The sequence below is a fragment of the Ceraceosorus guamensis genome (genome assembly GCF_003144195.1).
Source record: "Ceraceosorus guamensis strain MCA 4658 unplaced genomic scaffold IE81scaffold_52, whole genome shotgun sequence".
NCBI classification, from domain to species: Eukaryota; Fungi; Basidiomycota; class Exobasidiomycetes; order Ceraceosorales; family Ceraceosoraceae; genus Ceraceosorus; species Ceraceosorus guamensis.
In genome coordinates this window covers 67436-85579 of record NW_020290047.1, presented here as the reverse complement: position 1 = coordinate 85579, position 18144 = coordinate 67436, and the positions used below count along the sequence as shown (strand labels likewise).

At 55.6% G+C, this 18144-nt stretch overlaps 6 protein-coding genes and 1 non-coding gene across 7 annotated transcripts; 3 read left to right on the top strand and 4 right to left on the bottom strand.

Annotated features, from left to right (window-relative positions):
* The first annotated feature begins 432 nt into the window (after nucleotides 1-432).
* Nucleotides 433-3372, top strand: IE81DRAFT_315904 (hypothetical protein). Its single transcript, XM_025512546.1, has 9 exons — nucleotides 433-510; nucleotides 608-1267; nucleotides 1338-1409; nucleotides 1543-1729; nucleotides 1906-1975; nucleotides 2063-2283; nucleotides 2371-2431; nucleotides 2511-2749; nucleotides 2832-3372. Exons 1-9 carry the CDS (start codon nucleotides 455-457, stop codon nucleotides 3336-3338), a joined length of 2073 nt encoding a protein of 690 aa, XP_025368132.1. The 5' UTR covers nucleotides 433-454; the 3' UTR covers nucleotides 3339-3372.
* A 593-nt stretch (nucleotides 3373-3965) lies between these two features.
* Nucleotides 3966-4046, top strand: IE81DRAFT_t25. Its single transcript has one exon. It is a non-coding gene; the product is annotated as a tRNA-Glu (tRNA).
* Nucleotides 4047-5231: 1185 nt separating this feature from the next.
* Nucleotides 5232-7857, bottom strand: IE81DRAFT_198559 (hypothetical protein). Its single transcript, XM_025510862.1, has one exon. The coding sequence runs from the start codon at nucleotides 7686-7688 to the stop codon at nucleotides 5370-5372; it is 2319 nt and encodes a 772-aa protein (XP_025368131.1). The 5' UTR covers nucleotides 7689-7857; the 3' UTR covers nucleotides 5232-5369.
* Nucleotides 7858-8394, bottom strand: IE81DRAFT_198558 (hypothetical protein). The gene is made up of 2 exons (XM_025510861.1): nucleotides 8318-8394; nucleotides 7858-8242 (listed from the first exon to the last, which is right to left on the bottom strand). Exons 1-2 carry the CDS (start codon nucleotides 8351-8353, stop codon nucleotides 8027-8029), a joined length of 252 nt encoding a protein of 83 aa, XP_025368130.1. The 5' UTR covers nucleotides 8354-8394; the 3' UTR covers nucleotides 7858-8026.
* A 1587-nt stretch (nucleotides 8395-9981) lies between these two features.
* Nucleotides 9982-13222, bottom strand: IE81DRAFT_325059 (hypothetical protein). The gene is made up of 7 exons (XM_025514404.1): nucleotides 12752-13222; nucleotides 12498-12685; nucleotides 12146-12428; nucleotides 11782-12071; nucleotides 11248-11713; nucleotides 10198-11172; nucleotides 9982-10119 (listed from the first exon to the last, which is right to left on the bottom strand). Exons 1-7 carry the CDS (start codon nucleotides 13052-13054, stop codon nucleotides 10048-10050), a joined length of 2577 nt encoding a protein of 858 aa, XP_025368129.1. The 5' UTR covers nucleotides 13055-13222; the 3' UTR covers nucleotides 9982-10047.
* A 488-nt stretch (nucleotides 13223-13710) lies between these two features.
* IE81DRAFT_325058 (hypothetical protein) lies at nucleotides 13711-15731 on the bottom strand. The gene is made up of 7 exons (XM_025514403.1): nucleotides 15126-15731; nucleotides 14556-15052; nucleotides 14469-14478; nucleotides 14356-14380; nucleotides 14216-14278; nucleotides 14031-14131; nucleotides 13711-13942 (listed from the first exon to the last, which is right to left on the bottom strand). The coding sequence occupies exons 1-7, from the start codon at nucleotides 15437-15439 to the stop codon at nucleotides 13894-13896; spliced, it is 1059 nt and encodes a 352-aa protein (XP_025368128.1). The 5' UTR covers nucleotides 15440-15731; the 3' UTR covers nucleotides 13711-13893.
* A 1214-nt stretch (nucleotides 15732-16945) lies between these two features.
* On the top strand, nucleotides 16946-18131 carry IE81DRAFT_315895 (SNO-domain-containing protein; the record flags this gene model as incomplete). The annotated part of the gene is made up of 2 exons (XM_025512545.1): nucleotides 16946-17411; nucleotides 17554-18131. 2 exons carry the CDS (start codon nucleotides 16946-16948, stop codon nucleotides 18129-18131), a joined length of 1044 nt encoding a protein of 347 aa, XP_025368127.1.
* Between the last annotated feature and the right edge of the window lie 13 nt (nucleotides 18132-18144).

The window sequence follows — 18144 nt, the reverse complement described above, 5'->3', positions numbered from 1 at the left end:
ATGGTGGGGTGGGCGGTCATCGGTTGGCTGGGGCAGCAAGGGCGCCCTTATCAGTGAGCCGTGCGAGCCGAGGTCGAGGCGCGATCGAGTGGTAGATAAGCTTGGCTGTAGGTACAGGCTGCGCTGGGCTGGGCTGGGCTGTGGGCTGCCAAATTGTCGAGACCGAAAATTCGACTTTTGCATTCGTGATTCTTCGCGTGCATGCTATGCTGGCCGCTCATCTCTTTTTGAAGCGGAGCTCGATTTGGATTCACGACGGGTGTGAGTGAATACGATCGATGCTGATGCGCTCGCCTATAGCCAATCAAATCGCGTCAATTCCTTCCGCGGGTACCGGTACCGTACCGTACATGGACGCGGAAGTGGAGGGATCGAGGCTACGTAACAAGGCGCGGCCTGACGCGCCATCTTAAACTCTTATTGTGCGCATAGGGCTGATCAGCTGTTCACACTCATGATCAGACTCAGACTTCTCCTACAGTCAAACGTGAGATTGTGGTTCGCGAGTCAGTGAGTGCATGGCAGACAACTGCAGTCGTGAGTCTGAAGAGTGCAAAGCAATCTTCTGAAGCGCTTTTGCTTGTGCCTTGCCCTACTGGACTGACAGCGACGCTAGCATACGCCATCCATCTCACAACAGAGAGGAGACGTTGTGGTCGGATTCGAGAGCGAGAGCATTCAAATTCGTGATCGCAATGCCGACTTCACCACTCTCTTCTGGCGCCGGCGCAGGTGTGGGACGAAGGACGACGGCGAGGATGATGTTTCAGATGAGCCACCCCGCCTGCACGTCTTGGCCACCACGTCTCCTGCCGCGCTTACTGCGAAGCCCGTCGTTCAGCACGCAGACAAGCTGCTCGAAGTGCCAGGCAAGCCCAAGTAAGGCTGGCCCTACGTTGCCCGCCAGGACGCTTGCTACTGCCACGTTACGTGAGCCTCGTGTCGCGGCTCATCACTACGCATCCAAGCGGTCCTTCTCTAGCAGCGCTTGGCGACGCTCCACAACCCCATCGTCAATCTCTGCACAACTCGATACTCGGACAGCAAAGCTTTCCCTCTACCTCATGGCCGCAGCGCTGGCAGGATGCTGCACGCTTTGGATGATGGGAACCGGCACCGTTGCCGCCGACGCGGGTGACGACAATTTGGTGAAAGCTGAGCGTCGGAGCATCGCCAGTGGCAAGGTGGTGTCTGTCGATGATCTGATCAAGCACGATGGCAAACACGGCAAAGAAACCTGGGTGGCCATCGATGGCAACGTGTACGAGTAAGTTCTCTGGTGCAGCTGACTTTCCCCTACGCAGATCAGCCTCTTGAACGCAGCCTTTTTCATGCAGCGTCACCAATTTCCTGACACAGCATCCGGGTGGTGCCCATGTGATTCGGAAGGCGGCAGGAAAGGATGCTACGTGAGTGAGCTTCTTGCGGCCGGGCTGTGCAGAGGGTCAGGTGTGAGATGCTGCAGCATGACGCTGCCGTTGCCTCTTTCCGGAGCGCGCTGAGCTCCATTCGCTTCCCTTCATCCTGTGGACACGCCCTCAGTGAGCTGTACACGCCTATCCATCCTCCAGACGCCATAAAGACGTTGCCCGATGAGGCTCATGTGGGGTCGCTAAGTGGCGATGAGCAAGCACCCAAAGCTAGCGATTCCGATGCGCAAGCCCCAAGGAAGCTGGCTGCAGACGAGCTGCCGGTCGTGGGCAGCGTGCTGAATTTAGACGAGTTTGAGGTGAGCTAATCTCATCAGCATATGATCTTGCTTTAGCGTCATCCATCGCCAGGTCGGCATCCACCTCAAAATGTTCTGCACGCGCTATTCCTTCTCTTCCTACAAGTACATAAAGTTGTGGATGGCACTGACTACACGAACCGCCTCTCACGCGCACTCTGATCATTGGCAAATAGAGCATAGCAAGAAGGCACCTGTCTCAGCAAGCCTGGGCCTACTATTCCTCGGCTGGTGACGATGAAGTTTGTAGGTTAAAACGATCATCTCCAGAGCTTGGTATCAAGCCGTTGCTGACGAGCTCACACTGACTGCTGAATTCTCTCTTATCCCCAGCTGCGCACAACAACAGAGCTGCGTACAATCGCATCATGTTTAGGCCAAGGATACTTCGGCACGTTGGAGAAGTAGACGCGTCAACGAAGAAGCTTTTTGGCGGCGGCACGAAGGACCATCTACCTTTTTACATTTCCCCAGCTGCGCTTGCCAAGCTCGGCCACCCCGATGGCGAGCTCAATTTGACGCGAGCAGCTGGTCTCGGAAATGTGGTCCAGGGTGTGAGTCTCTTTGGGGATGAACGCGATCATCCTTCCCAAGCCGCTTCAGAGAAGCTCCCCTGACCTATGGCAGTGTGCTTCTCTCAGATATCTGCCAACGCATCTTGCGGCTTGGATGACATGCTGGATGCACGAGCTGATGGTCAGGGTACGTTTGCGGCTGATCGAGTTCTCGACCTCCAAGCGCTCGCAACCACTCACCTTTCGTGGCCCCTGAATGATGTCAGCTGTTGTCTACCAGCTCTACGTCAATCGCGACCGTTCCGCGTCAGAGAAGATTTTGACAAGCTGCGAAGAGAGGGGCGTGAAAGCTGTAATGCTGACAGTTGACGCAGCAGTAATGGGCAAACGGGAACGTGATATGAGAGCAAAGGGAGAAGTTGTTGATGTGGGAGGTGACACCGGACGGGATGAGAAGGCACAAGGCGTAGCTGCCGCCATCAGTGGCTACATAGACCCGAATCTGGTGAGTGTGGTGGCTATTACTTTCTGCCCTCACCGCCTTGTCATCTGAGTTGCTGACGTAAGGATATCCGGACTTCGTATAGGATTGGAGCATCGTGTCATGGTACACAAAATCCTGCTCCCTTCCTCTCTACATCAAAGGCATACAGAGCGTGGCCGATGCGCGCTTAGCTGCCAGCACACCAGGGGTCAGCGGAATAATCCTCTCGAATCACGGCGGCCGGAGTCTCGATTATTCTCCTGCGCCCATCGATGTTCTGATCGAGCTGCGAGAGCATCATCCTGAAACATTCGACAAGCTGGAAATTTACATCGATGGGGGCATTCGACGAGGCACAGATGTGCTGAAGGCACTCGCTCTCGGCGCTACCGGAGTAGGTCTAGGTAGACCTTTCCTGTATGCTCAGTCAGGATATGGCCAGGAAGGTGCGATCCGAGCAATTGATATCCTTCGAGATGAGATCGAGAGAGGAATGCGCCTGCTTGGCGTCACGAGCTTGGACCAGCTTGGACCTGAGTACGTGGATATACTACCCAGGATGCCGCCTCCATTGTACGCGCAGCCTCGCGAACCACAGGACGCTTTTTGAATGCATTTGACATTGCGCTAGCGCCCAGACTGGCAAGAACTTGACAGAGATCCGCGTGTCGAACAAGGGCTCGGCTTTCCCATCATCTTCGTGGGTTGTCGCGCGTTGCAGAGGCTATATAGCATATGGATGTGTGACACGTTCGGGCACAAGGTCGACCTGATCAGACCCGCCGCACTCCAGCCAGCCAACCCGAGGATACATTGCCCCGCATGCCTACGAAGCCCCATGCCGTCACGCCCGAACAGCAGCGAGCGCGTGGAATGACACGGGATCGTGTTCGAACTCCGTCGGCGACGTGCCCGGCGCTCCTTCTGAAGATCTTCTCGTTCGCGTTCGCGACTCTTACCGGGCGCGCAAATTAGGGCAAATAATGCCATATAAATGCCGTTTTGGTACGTCCATATATGGCGTTGTCTCCGAAAATTGAACGCGCGCGTCTCCGAGTAATATCTGCCCCCTAAATTCCCGCGCGCAAGAAGCATTTAATCACGTGATTTATTGCATCACAATCGGCAATGAACGATGAAGGCTCGCTTCATTCTTCGCGCACGGGTTTATAAATGTTAAAGTTGATCGATCGTTCGCACAGCGGCTTCCGAGTGGTAACACGCGGAAACATGTCATTCCTCGTTGGTCCAGTGGTATGGATATCCGCCTCTCATGCATAGTCCGCGGATGACCCGGGTTCGAACCCCGGACGGGGAAATTTTTTTTTTTTCCCCAGCGCAACACACTCTTCTCAGCCCTCCGATGACCTCTGCAACCATTCGCATGAGAGTTGTGCTTTGGAACCACCGTTTCTAGTAGCTAGACCATTAGCAGAACCTGCGCACAGAATGCACGATGAATCAGCAGATCTGCAATAGTCGCGGCCCGCTGTTTCCTCACCAATTCCGCGTCACCCTTGTTTGCAACACCTGATCTTCGCTCGTGACACTTGACAGCAACAGCAAGTTGCACCTCATACTGATGGCTAGGATTCCTCTCAGATCCTTCAGCATCTTGGGTTATCTAGCGGGGGATGTTGAGGACCAATCCGGATTCACGAATGGTCTAAGGCCAGCTTGTGGAACACCTACCAGAATCATGACAGATTTTTGGGCTTGCCTTCAGGTATTTACACACACTGCGGTCAGTTCGTCAGCGTCCATACCTCTCCTTTTGGCGCAACAAATAGTGGTGAAAATGGGGAGGATGTACAGCTTGGATGACAAAGCCTCTTGCTGCGCGACGATTTTCTAATCCCGGTCCTGTAAAGTCTCTGCTGACTACAGCGCGGAGCGGAATTCTCGGAATGTTGCAATGCGTGATGAGGTCTTTGACCTCAGGAAGAGCAAGTACTGTGAGGACCAGCCAAAATGTTGCGCGAGACTGCCCTTGACTGCACGCCTTGCGCAGCGTGCTACTGCCTGCAGTACCGCTATGACAACCACGCCGACTCACATCCCAGCTTACGAGTCGCGATGTACGAGGGGCCCCGCCGCGCCCTTCGCGCGACTGTGAAAGCGACCCGTCTTCGAGAGCTTGCTGTTCGGTGCTTCGCTGGCGTGAGTGTGGTGGGCTCCTGATCATTCCGAGCATAGGCCTCTACGACAGCTTATCAGGTACACCACTCCTTTCTATGCGGAAGCAGCCTTCGATCACGTATCCAATTCATGCTGTGGCGACGTTTCGCCCCTCTGTTAGAGCCAAGTGATACTTCAGGTGCGCCATCGAGCGTCTGGTACACATGTGTGACGAGCCGGATGTCGCGCTCGCAACTTCGGCAGTGCCAATCGGATGCGCGATTCGGAAGCGATGCTTTTCATCTTGGCGGAGGACCCGTGCTGTAAGCGTCTGGACGATTTCCCCAGCGAAAGGCATGGACATGAAAAGTTCGGCACAGGTGTCCCAGTAAGAAGGCATTTTATTGCAAAGGTGAGGCAAATTGAAGACGATGCACGGGTATGGTTGAGATAGAGGTGCGCAAAAGAGAACGAAAAGGTGGACCGTGTGGACGCTGGTACGACCAGATGAGGCCAAATAGTATTACAATTGGGGATCGCTAGTGCTCCTAGCAAGAGGATCTCGAGCATCATGCTGTGGAGAATGAATGGAAGGCAGCGTACCGGACCTGCCTGCGCGAGCGGGAAAAGCGAACCCATTCGGGTTAGCGGGCGGTGATCTAGACTTGGCAATGCCGGCGCCAGTCTGATCCGTAGAGGTAGGAGTGGGAGGAGCGGTGGTGGAAGCGGAGGAGAAGCCATCGTCATCCGAGCTTATGATGCTGCTTTGACGAAAGGGTCGCGAAAAGGAGATCGGAGAAGCGGCACTGGCTCGTATTTGCTCTGGTGAGGGAGAGCGGCGAGGCGGTCGCTCTGGTTTCGTTGAAATTCGGCGCGCCGCAGCGGCCGTGTCTGTGGCAGGGATTGTCGGTGTAGCTGGACTTGCTGCGCGGGGTCGGGGGGTGGCGTATCCTGGCCGTGGCGTCACTTGCCCATCACCTTGAACAGTGATCTCATCTGCCCATTCCGACTCGACCACCCTACTTGATCGTCGAGACTCTGCTCGTTGCTGGGACGGACGCCGGCGTAGGGACGCCTTTTTGCGAAGCATCTGCGACTCTGCATCGCTCATAGCCAAGGCACGCTGTATGGAAGAGGAAGAGGAGCTTGGTCGTACAGCTTGAGGCGGGCTCACTGGCTGATCATATTGAACTTCATCTGCCCAATCTGACGAGTCGTGCCTAAGAGGAGCTCCGGGAGGTGAGGTTGGCTCGACCAGCTCAGAATTCCGTATCACTGCTGATGCTTCCTGGCGGACAATAGGTCGAGATGCGGCCTGCATTCTCCGGCTGGATCTGCGTGCAAGGGACTCATGACCACTTAAGTGTGTGCCTGGCGGGGGGGGCATAGGAGAGGGTGGCGTCGGCCTTGCCTTCGATGAAGCGCTGAAGATGGTCAGCCTTCGCAGCGCTCTGCTTGTGGCGCTCGCGCCTTCGATCGCATTCCCGCCGGACTCCGAAGCACTCTTTCTCTCTCTACTTTTGGCTTTTGCCATCTCCTTTTGCATTTTTCTGTCGTGCTCTCTGACCATCTTGTCCACCTTTTCCAGCTCTTTCATCAAAGACTGCTCCTCTTTTGCTTTCGCCCGAGCCTCTTTCTTGCTCATGATGGATTTTGTAGGAACGGGGAAGCGCGAAGCACCGGGCAGGGTAGCTACGCTTCCAGCAGATGAAGGAGGCGATGGCTGCTCGTACACGCCTTTGCCATCTTCCTCTGTCTTCTTGCTGCCTCCGCCCCACAGCAGTGGAAGAGACACCTTTCTGGCGCGTTTGACCTCTCCAGATGACGAAGATACTGTAGAAGGCGGACTGTGTGTGGGTCCTACCGCAGCAGTCGGCGAGCCGGACATCCCACCGTCCTTGCTCGTCAGGTGAGCAATATCAAGGTCTAGCTTGATCAGAGGTTCTGTCCGGGTTCGAGGCGGCTGGACTCGCTTGGGACTGCTTGGCTTTGGTCGCGTTGGGGACGCGGGATTGATCTGATCCTTTGGCTGTGCTATGACGAAGCTGCGACGTTTGGCGATCGGCACTTTGACCTCGAAGTGCTGCTGCTCGCCTTCTTCCTCGCACGATGTCACAACAACGTCTGGAATGCTGAAATGACTACGAGCCCGTAGGTGCCTAACGCCGGCCGCAGGAGCACTATCTTGCCGAGGGCGGGCACCTTGGGCAGGCAGACCGCTCAGCTTCACGATCGCTGCGTCGCTGACGTGTTGCGATCCTGTGGCTCTTGAAGTACCAGTTGCATCCTCCGAGGCGCTTCGCGAAGTTCTGAGCCCTGAAGACCCAATATAAGGCTCGACTCCAATCTCAACCCCGCCTCCGCGAAACGGATCCGTGAAGTTTGTGGGCAGCTCTACAGCGGTGTAGATGGCCTCAGCTTGCGCCGCAGGCATGGCACTCCGCGTATCTGACCCAGGGGGAGCCCCGCTAGGTCGAGCCGCGGAGCTGGGTGACTCAGGACGAGGAGGCCGAGCCGGTATGGCAGAAGCGGCGTACTTGGGCGAGGCTGGCTCACGAGTAGTGCTTTGCCCCGCGCTCCAATAGTCTCCGCCGCTACTAGTGCTGGGCAGGTCCGAAGCTGCTGAGCCAAACGAGAGAGGTGGGAGCTTTTGAGGAGGCGGTGAGCTGACCCGCGGCTGCTCCGGAGCGGCCCGAGCGGCCCGATGTGGATCATCGCTGGGCCAAGAGTGCTCCGACGCATCATTGGAGGCGCTCTTGCGCCCAATACCGAACAGAGTCCTTCGCTTTGAAGGTCCTGGCTGGGACATGGTTCCCCCCGCTGCGCGCGTCACTGTGACCATGTCGACCACCAGACGTTGGCGCTGTGCTATCACCGTTGATCACCGGCGAGGTGCGGGTGACGCGTATAGAGGAGTGAAGAGGTACGATGCAGAAACCTTCCTGTTCCGGAGGTGTTCTTCGTGTAGCTGATCGGCCAAGGGCGAGCGCAGGCGTAAATGAAAGACGAAATGAAAATGAGGCAATCAGAGTCCAGCAGGTCTTGGCAGCAGACTCGCGCGAGCGCCACAGTCGCACTCGGGAACAGTCGGCACAGTAAAGGTGAGTACGGCAAGCAGAAGTGAGCACAGCGGTCGGCAGATAAGTTTGTGAACGTGAGTGACTGGTCGGACGAGCAAAATCATGGGCTGCGTCCCTCCAAAATCGTAAATCGACAGAGAAGCAGGAGAGCTTGGTGTGATGGGCCGATCGACCGTGCGTCGCGTGCAGCATGCATGAAGCCTCCCTCCGTCAGAGATGCTGGCAGCGAAACGCAGCAGGAGAGGTGCAAGGTGCGGGGAGGTGGATGATCAAGCAGTGATGCAGCGGCAATGGCAACGGAAACACAAAAAGAAGCCTGGTTGTAGTGAGTCTCGTGCCAGGTATATGTGTGTGTAGGTACAGTCACGAGTCTTGAGTCGTGGGTACTCACGACTGTACGATGAGGCTGCGCACCGTCACGAGGCATCGAGCCAGCAGAGCGCACGGAGATGGCTCGATGCGCCGTCATCTCCTTGCAATCGCGAATCTCGTTCATCTGCCGCATCTTCAAAAGACTTGTCTCGTCCGAGGTACTGCTGTACAAGTAAGGGCCAGAAGGCCAAGGCACTTTGGGTGCGAGGCAGTCAGCGGGCATCATGTCTGCCGCGCACACGATGCCAGTTCCTCTTCCCCACCCATTCCCCCTTCCCATCGTCGGAGTTCCAAACAAACACGCGATTTAGGCATCGATGCGCAGACGACCGCTCGGACACACACGCAGAAGGACGAACTTGCTTTCCGCCTGCTGCGCCTCTTGGTGCATGCATAGGGCACGCAGGAGCAACCCGCAGGTATGCAGATCGCGTGGATGGTGCATAATAAGCGCAACTGTGATGACGGTGCTTGCCGGGCACAGTGCGGCAGCAATCACTCTCGCGGCCGCACTATGGCTGTGACTCCACTCACGACTCTTGCTTGGGAATCACACTCAACTCATGAGCACCCAAGCCATGCAAAAGGCAGTCTGATGAGTGTACAGTAGCAGCAGAGAGTAGTACTAGTAGTAGTAGTGCAGGCTGGAATAATACCTGCGGCGCGCGGTTCAAATTCCTAATCACCGTTGCGGTCAGATCATCAGTCACAGTCGTAAGCGTTTGCTCGTGACTCAAGACTGCTAGTCAGTCCACAGAATCAAAAATGTGTATGTACTAGACTCGTGACTGTAGTCTGAGTGAATGTTAGATCTGTGAAAAAGGCATACTCACGTGGATCGTTGAATTTGTGTGGACGCAAGACGGAGATCACTCTGCCGAGAAGGTAAAGCGTGTACAGTACAGTACAGTACAGTACAGTACGTCCATCCATCCCTTCCTGAATTGCGTACGCCACCTGACAATAGCGAATCTCGAACGCACGTCAAACGCTCCCACAGTCACAGCCGTCTGATGTCCAACGCAATCACGAATGCTAAGTTGGCGATCGAGCAGCAGCCCAGCATTTCCTGCGCTTCGAGGGCGCGCGCGCGCATGACAGGACAATCAATCCAACGGCCGTCAAAGCATGCAGGCTGTTGGACCAACGCAGGCGCAAATCAAGCAGCTTCTTTTTGCATGATCGTGCTGCTGGCGGACAGCCCGCCTTTCGGCCCCACCCGGCACAGACGAAAGCTACGCGGCCAGACCACATGCGGTGGGTGATGCACTACTACTTGTACATACAGGTAGGTACAGCAGATCCGCTCACGAAGAAGCACGCAAGGCCTCATCGAGTACCACATGATCAGCCTCGCCTTCTCGCCCTCGCCCTCGCCTCGCCTCGCCTCGCCCCCTTTGCCGCGTTGGGTGGTGCTCGCATAGCGCTTGACCCCGCTGCACGGCGCGTAACAAGTTAGCGACGACTCGCGCCAAAGCTCGTGGCAACGCGGCAGGACCGCAGGATCTGTCCACAGGTCCACCAAAGCTTGGCGATCGCTATCGCGCACTGTTTACACGAGTCCTGTCTACTAGTCCCAATCTCACTGTCAATCACAACATGAACATGCGCCAAGCCATGCAACCAGATAGGCAGGCAAACATAATTCGCCGCACCAGCACCTTTGCTGGGGTCTCTATCTCTACCGCCACATTATTACTGTGGGCCTTGCGGGTTCACTAAGTGGGACTTGCACATCGAAGCAGTATTCTACAGATCGGCAAAAAAGAATGAAGTGGTGACAGGCAAGGGCGCAAGCGGCAAAGACTGTGGTATCTCAATCTGGACGTGGACAGTGGAAGGCAAAACGTCCGCACGTTAGGAGCGGAAACCACTTCACCTCGCGATCATCGAACTCACCCTCTCTCCCGTCAAGTCTAGCAATTTGACCTTGACGGCGATGTCCGTCAACGCCTGTATGAATTCGGCAGTCTCCTTGGTGCTGACAACTCCTCCTTCACCGCGAAGCATGCCCAGCCCGTCCACCCACTCGCTGTACTGGCTCGCATTGAGCGCCACAAAGTCCGCGAGACTGACATCAGGAGCGCGCAGCAAACTGAAGGCTAGAGAATTTTCAGCGCTCTGTCCGGTGGGTTGCTGGACCGATACTTCTGACACCAGACCCAAGTCGATGCGCTCAGGGAGGTCGTCCAGCCCGCTTCGGATGGGCCCAATCTCCAGAGCTTCGCAGTAGTGCAGTACTTTCTTGTTCGGACTGAGCCTGTAGAATCGCCAGGGTCTAGCGGTCACAAGGCCGTATGGGCTCGTACTTCCTCCAGCCATTCCTGCGCGAGATACGCGACCAGAGCTAAGAGGCTCACTATTCTTGGTTGTCTGCGGAGGGCTTTTGAACCAGGCTCCTTCCAGCAAGCACTGAATGCGCTGTTGCCTGACAAACTCGTAGCTTTCTCGGTACAACCTTCCACGAAGATTTCTGACACTAGCTTTGCTGGCAAAGTCGTCGCCAACTTCCAGCTCTCGCATCTGCCTATCTCTGACCAGGCGATAGTCAGATTCGATGAAGTCGCGCTCGACCTCGAACCACGTCCTGGATGCTTCCGACCGTAAGGCTTCCTTCACCTGGCTGCGCACCAAGGCGCTCACCCTTGCGAAATCAGATCGCGCTGCACCGCTCTCGCTCCACATTCGCAGAAAGAAGCGTAAAGATAGCGAGTGTACCCTGGAAAAGGACAGAATGTAGGGCATGAACTCTGTCGAGCTGGTGTATCCGGAGTCGACGTCGTAATGGTCGGAGAGTATCTCGACTACTTCGAGTGACGCGAGACCCCAGGGACAACGCCTGTTCGCCGGACGATTGATTTGCTCCAGAATGATCTGTTGCGCTCGCCCCGAGCTTCAGTGTCAGTAAGTCGATGGTGACCCACCAGCATACCTCGCAAAGCAACCCACCTTGGCGTAAGCTTCCGGATCTCCATTGACAAAGCTTTCGCAGCATTCCAGTCCAAGCCATCCGGTGCGCGTGAACTCCTTACTGATGTTCTCCGTCTCAAAGCCCAGTCTTCTCCATTTGAAACGATTGCCGGCACTGCCGGGCACAGCAGGAAGAGACCTATTACCGTCAGGATCGGTATCGTCACTGCTGACCGTCTCGGTGACTTGCGCCTGGAGCCAGATGTGTGACAAAGCACTTGCGTGACGCTGCTTGGTGGGGCTAACTGAAGTGTTGAGCCGCTTATGAAGAACACGAATCACGTTGTTCTGGTATTCGAGAATGGATGAAGAGAGCTCTTCGCCTCGAGTGGAATCCATCAGCCTCGTCACAGCTTTCGACACATTGAGCTTGTCTAGCTCAGCTGTGAATGTCTCGAACAGGCTCGGCGAGGCATGCCGCATGAGACTGTTGATGAGGCTCAGACTGCAGAGGGAGATCCAGCCAGAATGGGTGAGTGCTCGAGGCTGGCGTGTCCGGGCCTTGTCGCTCACCTGTAAAGACAGAGGGTTGTATCGGCGCTCCCAAGTCTCTGCGTCAATGTGCTGAGAAAGGCTGGCTCCCGTCGGATCTCGTTGTAGACAACTTCGAAGCCGTACTGAAACACGGCTTGACCCCGAGCAGCACCTGGCGGACCGCCTTCTTCGTCCTCTCTCTCCCCGCGCGCCACGCTTTCCCGTGGTAGTGACGCAGAGTCTGGCCCCGACAGGACCAGCTTTTTGAGAATCGCCGTCGCCGGTCTGCAAACATTGATGCGATCCTGCGTTGCGAGAATGTGCACCACCTGTGATGAGCGGGCAGCCCGAGTGAGCTGTTAGCGTCAACTCGCGTCTCGAGCCCGGACTAAGGCCGGCTTACCTTTGCAATGAAGCTTCCTTCCAGATCATCCCATCCATCGTCGCTGCTTTCCATCAAGTTCTGCATGCATGCTAGAGCGTAGGCCAGAGTGTTACCGCTGTCCAAGCTCATGGTGATACCAATGAGTTCATCCGCTCCGCCTCTCCTGAGGAATTCTTCCAGGAATGGCGGTTCCCTTATAAGTCGCTGCAGCGTATACGTCGCCATCTTGAGGGTCCGCTCTTCGCGCGTGGACAGCTTATCGACCATCTCGACAGCTTCGATAGTGGGCGAAGAACAGAGTCTGATATCATAAGGCAAAAGTCATCCATCAGAGATTCCGCCACGAGCTGTCCGCGAGGCATGCGCTCACCTCAAGTTGCGGCCTGCGCGAATCTTCTTTGCGAGGGTTGCATCATCAATAAGCTCCTCATTCTCCTCATCACGTAGGGCGAAGAGGGCGGGAGGCTCTTGCACCCCTAGATGGGCGTTTGCGCACAGTTGGCGGATGACATCGACCACCGGCAGCGTGGGATCGATGAGGGCTTTGATGGTCGCGTTCTACGATTTTAGAGGCGATGTCCGTCAGGAGCACGTACGCGACTTTCATCGTCACCATTCGCTCACCTTGTACGTGACCCTATTGATTTGTTGGTCCGTCAATTGCGGCGACAACGCTGCAGCAGGCGTGGATCTGTCCCTAGGCTGCTGCACGAATGTCGAGCCCCTTTGTTGCAGACTGTCAGCCGAAGCAGAGCCCCTTTGATCCCTGACTGACCCATTGCGCACATCATCGCCGGCATCCGGAGCAGATCCGTTGCGCTGACTCTCGGAGGTCTGAGGTCGGGAAGGGTACGCGCGTGTCGATGCCCCAGTCGACCCTGCTCGGGGAGGATAGCTGCGACCTGAATTGGAATTCCTCAGCGACATCTTTGGATGCACTGCTACTTTGCTGGGAACTCGCTCAGAGTGGGCGGATGCGCCAAGAAGAGGAGACCGTATGCGCAGAATGAGCACACCTAAGCGCTCTCATCATCGGGTGGTTGGTGAGTCAATGAGGAGCATGACAGCTGCTCACCGGTAGCCAAGACGTTCTTGAGTCCAAATCACTCACACTCTTCAGAAATATATATCTTTATTATATATTGACAGGCTCACGAGTCACCACTCACAGTGGCCGCTTGACTCACACTCACGACTGCATATTCTGATTCACTCAAGACTCATGACTGATTGACGCGCGGTGCACACACTCGTGGACGACTCACTTGACTCTGACTGGACTGCCACGGCAACAGAAGGGTGAGTCCAAAGTCTTGAGTGCTTTCAAGCGATCACGTGAGCGCCATCGCGCGGACTAACCAAGACCTGACTGATCCGCGCGCGATGGTGTAGGTACCTATATACGGCTATACACTAACTACTCGCCCCTCATCATGTTGCTGTAGAGGCAAAATTGTATCGCATGCACAGCGGCGCTGCAGTCCCTCTAAGCATCGTGCCTTGTGGAGCCACGAGTGCAAGGGGACATAACCGCAGAAGTGTCAGTGACTTTCGCACGCAGAGGGTCACAACGGAGTTCAAAAGTGCAAAGTTGCATGCGTGCAATTTCATTGGTGATTTCCGAGTACAAGCGAAATGTGCTCACTTCCGAACAATCCAGAGGAGGTACAAAGATAATCGAGCAGCTTCGAGATGGTGATTTACAGCACATGGCATGGCGCGGAAAGTTTCGTGATCGCGCAAGGTCGTGATTCAGACTTTGGCATTCATGCTTCCCGCTGAAGCTCAACCCCGGAACGTTTCTTGCTCAGGCTCCTGCACAACAGGGAACAACGGAGACAGACGAGTCAATCAGCGACGAAATGTACAAATTGGGTGTGCATGCCGCGATGAAGAGACTCACGCTGCGTTGTCGGTGCCGCCGCCTGTAGCGAAGACGCGAACGCCACCGACACTCCAGTAGGCTTTGTTGTATGAAGTGCCATTGTAAGCCACTTGGTCGGTCTGCATTTCGCCAAATGTTGCGCAAATCACCGTCAGATTGCTAAGCTCTGGGTATGCTCAGGCAACAGCGCTGTCCGGACTCACGATCGGCCGGTTGCCATACTTTGCTGCACAGCCTGAAGAAACGTAAGTATTGAAAGCCCAGTCCTGCAGATGCACAGATCGTTCAAAGCGTCAGTGGCAGGCGCAGAAGAGAGTGGAACGTCAGCGACGGGTGCACTCACTCCTCCTAAGGTGATGTCAAAGACGCTGAGAAACGTCAAGGCGAGGCATGAGAATCGAAATGTCAGCGAATGAACCGAATCCGACCCTTGCCTTCAAAATTTGCATCGCTTACATCTTGTGCGCTTACGAGGAGGATTAGATGGCCGAGAGAATCATCAGCGAATGGGAGCGCTGTGGACGCTCGGCAACGACGACTCACGTCCGAAATCGGAACGGCAAGAGTTGGCAATGTTGAACCATGCAGCGGGCTTGCCCCAAGCATCAGGGTTGACCGTCTTTGAGCTTGCCTTGAGATCCGCAGGCTCACTGCCCCGTGGCCAGTACCACACTCTCACACCCTTGCCTGTAGATCCGAATGACCTCGCCATTGCGAAGAAACCTCCCTTGGCGCGGTTGAAAGAGGCTCCCCACGTAGGTGCTGATCCGCCATTCATGCGGACGCGGCAGCCCGAATTGTTATTGACGTACACTGAGCACGTGGTGTAGTCGACGCTTCCTGTCTGGCCCGAGATCTTCGCCGGAATTTGACAATCAGACTTGGTGTGAAGAGAGACCAGGTTGCTTGTAAATTCGTCATTCGCGTTCTCAAGGATATCAATCTCGCCTCCAATTGGCCATTTTCCGTTCTCCTCCGTAGTTGTTGTCCAGAAAGCTGGCCAGGTGGAGCAGCCGGTGGGAACGTGCGACACGTTGAGGCTTTTTCGACGAACATCGTGCGTGACAGTCAGCATCCGTCCGAGTCGCCGGACGGCGAGCGAAAAAGACTCACACATAGACGCCATCCCCAAATCGCTGTTTGCTCTCAACTCTGACGCTAGGCCGTCCTTCCAGCGCCACAGCTTGGGTGCTGACGGCCATCCTATATTCACCATTCACTACACCCGCAATGCCCATATTCTTGGCGGCAGCTTCGCTCTGATACACTACTAGACCATTTGTGAAATTGTCAGGCCCGCTGTAGAAATTGAAGTTTTGACTCCAGGTGTTCGGTGTGATTTTGGTCGTCAATCCCCAGTTTGTGGCGATGGTAGGCACTACGGCGACTGCCGCAAGGGCGGACAGTAGGGAAGCTGCTCGGTGCATCGTGAGTGCAAGGGTTCGGACAAGAATGGAAGTAGGCAATCCGGATAGCGCGCGTCACGATGATGGCCAGATCGTGAATGGCAAGATGGTAAAGCTCACGCGGATTGACCAACACGAAGTGCCTCGCTTCTATACGTTGCTCGGGTGTGCAGATGATGACTGGGTTTTGCTTTCCTCGCTCTCGGGCCTCAAGGCAGTCAGCGCACTCAAAGGGGAGGCGAGGGCAGTGAGATTCGAGCTCCGCCAGCACTTCAGAAGTGCGAAATATTGTTGCCCAAGCTGGAAAGGTCTGGACTTGACGCTTGCCGCTCTTGGCGGAGAAAAGAACAACATTCTACGGTGCGGATCGGCAGGCGCGCTAAAAATCGATGCATGCCGAGACGCGGGGAGCTGCAGTTACAGTCACGAGTCAAGTACCCAAATGCACACATCACCAATCGCGACGGTTTGCGCTACCCAAGCTGTGACTGCATGCAGCAGCAGCGCTTGTGTCCAAGAAGCCACACGCAGCGCTCTGGACACCGGCTGCAGGCACGTTCACAAATGGTTCGGTCCAGCCTTTGCCGAAGCAAATATGAGTTTGAGTGCAGCGTTGGAGAAGGAGAGGTGTGGATGACGGTCAGGGTATAGAGAAGCATTTCGTGCTCGCTCCGCGAATGCTACGTTCCCACCCACTCTTGACTATGTCCACAATAATCACAATCTTGAATATCTGCACGTTAGCCATTCAAGATTCTGGCTCCACAGTCGTGAGTGCGTGGCACAGCTGCAACACAACCCAAAATTAGTGGGGGAGATGCGAGCGGCCGAGAAATCGTGCATTCACGATTCATCCATCTCAACCGTCGGGACTTGTCGAGCCTCTCTTTCGCAGCAGCGCGCTGCGCGCGGCAAACTTGCGGCAGCTTTGACCACCAAGGGCTGATGATGAACATCATCCGCTTACAAACACGATCATTTCGTGATCATTCTTGAATTCACGATTACCAGTCAAGAGTCATGAGTCATGAGTACGCAGATGGCCAGACTCGCACGTGACAAGGCTTCGGTTGGAAGTCATAAAAGAGTTCAAGGCTGTACAGAGGAGTCATTCAAGATTCTGATTCACCATTCATCAATATTTGGTTATTATTCAAGTTTGAGTCTGGGTTGCATCTGCCCAACTTGACAACTGCTGATCAATCTTTGGATGAGGACTCGTGGCGCTCTTCTAACCGCACCGTGGCGCCGTAGGTACTTGACTCATCAGATTTTGCTGTCTGACTCCATACATTCACGTGATTCGTTGCTAGGGCCAAGGGCGCGGCTGCGAGGATCGCGAGTCAGAGTCAAAGAGTGAGTCTTCAACGCCGCTCGCTCTGCTTGATCATCCTTGACCAAAAGGGCTTGTGAGAGAGTCAAGTCTTGAGGCTGTCCTCCTGCTCCATCCTCTGCGACTCGCATCGCGGGGTGTCCGTCGAACTTGCCGCGACGGGTCGAAAGGTCTGGCTTGCAGCCCGCGCCATCATGAGCAGCCTTGCCAGCTCGGCGAACGGATCAGACGGGCTAGTGGTCGGTGTGCTGGCGCTGCAAGGCGCCTACGCGGAGCATGCCTCTTGTCTCCACCGGCTCTCCACCTCATCCGCTTCCAGCTTCGACAGACCGCTGGAAGTGCGGCAGGTACGAACACCAGAGCAATTAGCAGAGTGCTCGGCGATCATCATACCTGGTGGGGAATCGACAGCTATCAGTCTGGGAGCTCAAAGAGCTGGACTTTTGAGTCCACTCCGAGAGTGGGTCAGAAGTGGTAAACCAGCTTGGGGAACATGTGCAGGCATGATCCTGCTGGCGAGGGAAGCTGTTGGGGGCAAGAAAGGTGGTCAGGAACTGCTTGGAGGCATGGATGTGCGAGTCGGTAGGAATGGATTTGGTAGTCAGGTGAGCCGAAGAATGGACATCCGATGGTGCATGTGTGCAGCCAGACAACAACAGCGTGCTCAGTATGGGAGTGATTCTGCGCTTGCCACATCAGGTCGCGTCGTTTGAACAGTCTATCGATATCCCAGCGCTGGCCAACCTCGGCGCGCGAAAGACGAATGGTAGCAGCACTAGCAGCGAGACGAACACTTTTCCAGCTCCATTTCCCGGCGTCTTCATTCGAGCACCAGTGGTAGAGTCTCTCTTGCTGTCTCAAGACATCCAAGCTGTCCCGCCAGAAGCAGCGACGTTGGTGAAGCGGGGAGAAGGAGAAGCGCACGCCGAAGCGGTAGTGTTGGAGCAAGGACGAGCCCCGTTGACGCCATCTGGTGACACGGCAGGGGGAGCACAGCCTCCCTTGCTGAACGCTCAAGCCGTGCCTGGTGCAGCTGTTGAACCTACACTGAGGTTATCGGTAGCACCTCCGCTCGAGAGGCCCGGGCAGGAAAGGGTGGCTCGACCGCCCTTGGAGATCTTGTGCAGCCTTCCGACATTGCCAGCTGGCAGTGCCTCTCCTCTGATTCGAACTATTGATTCAGCAGTGGCGACCGCGCACCAAGGGGAGGTGCGAGGAACGAGACCTGCGCACGACAGTCAGATCGTCGCTGTTAAACAAGGAAGATTGATGGCCACCAGCTTCCACCCGGAGCTCACCACTGATGTCAGATTACACGATTTCTTCATTCGATATTGCGTCCTAGGCGATGGAGGGGTTGTCCCTACGCTCAGTGCCTAGCCCGCAGTCCGCT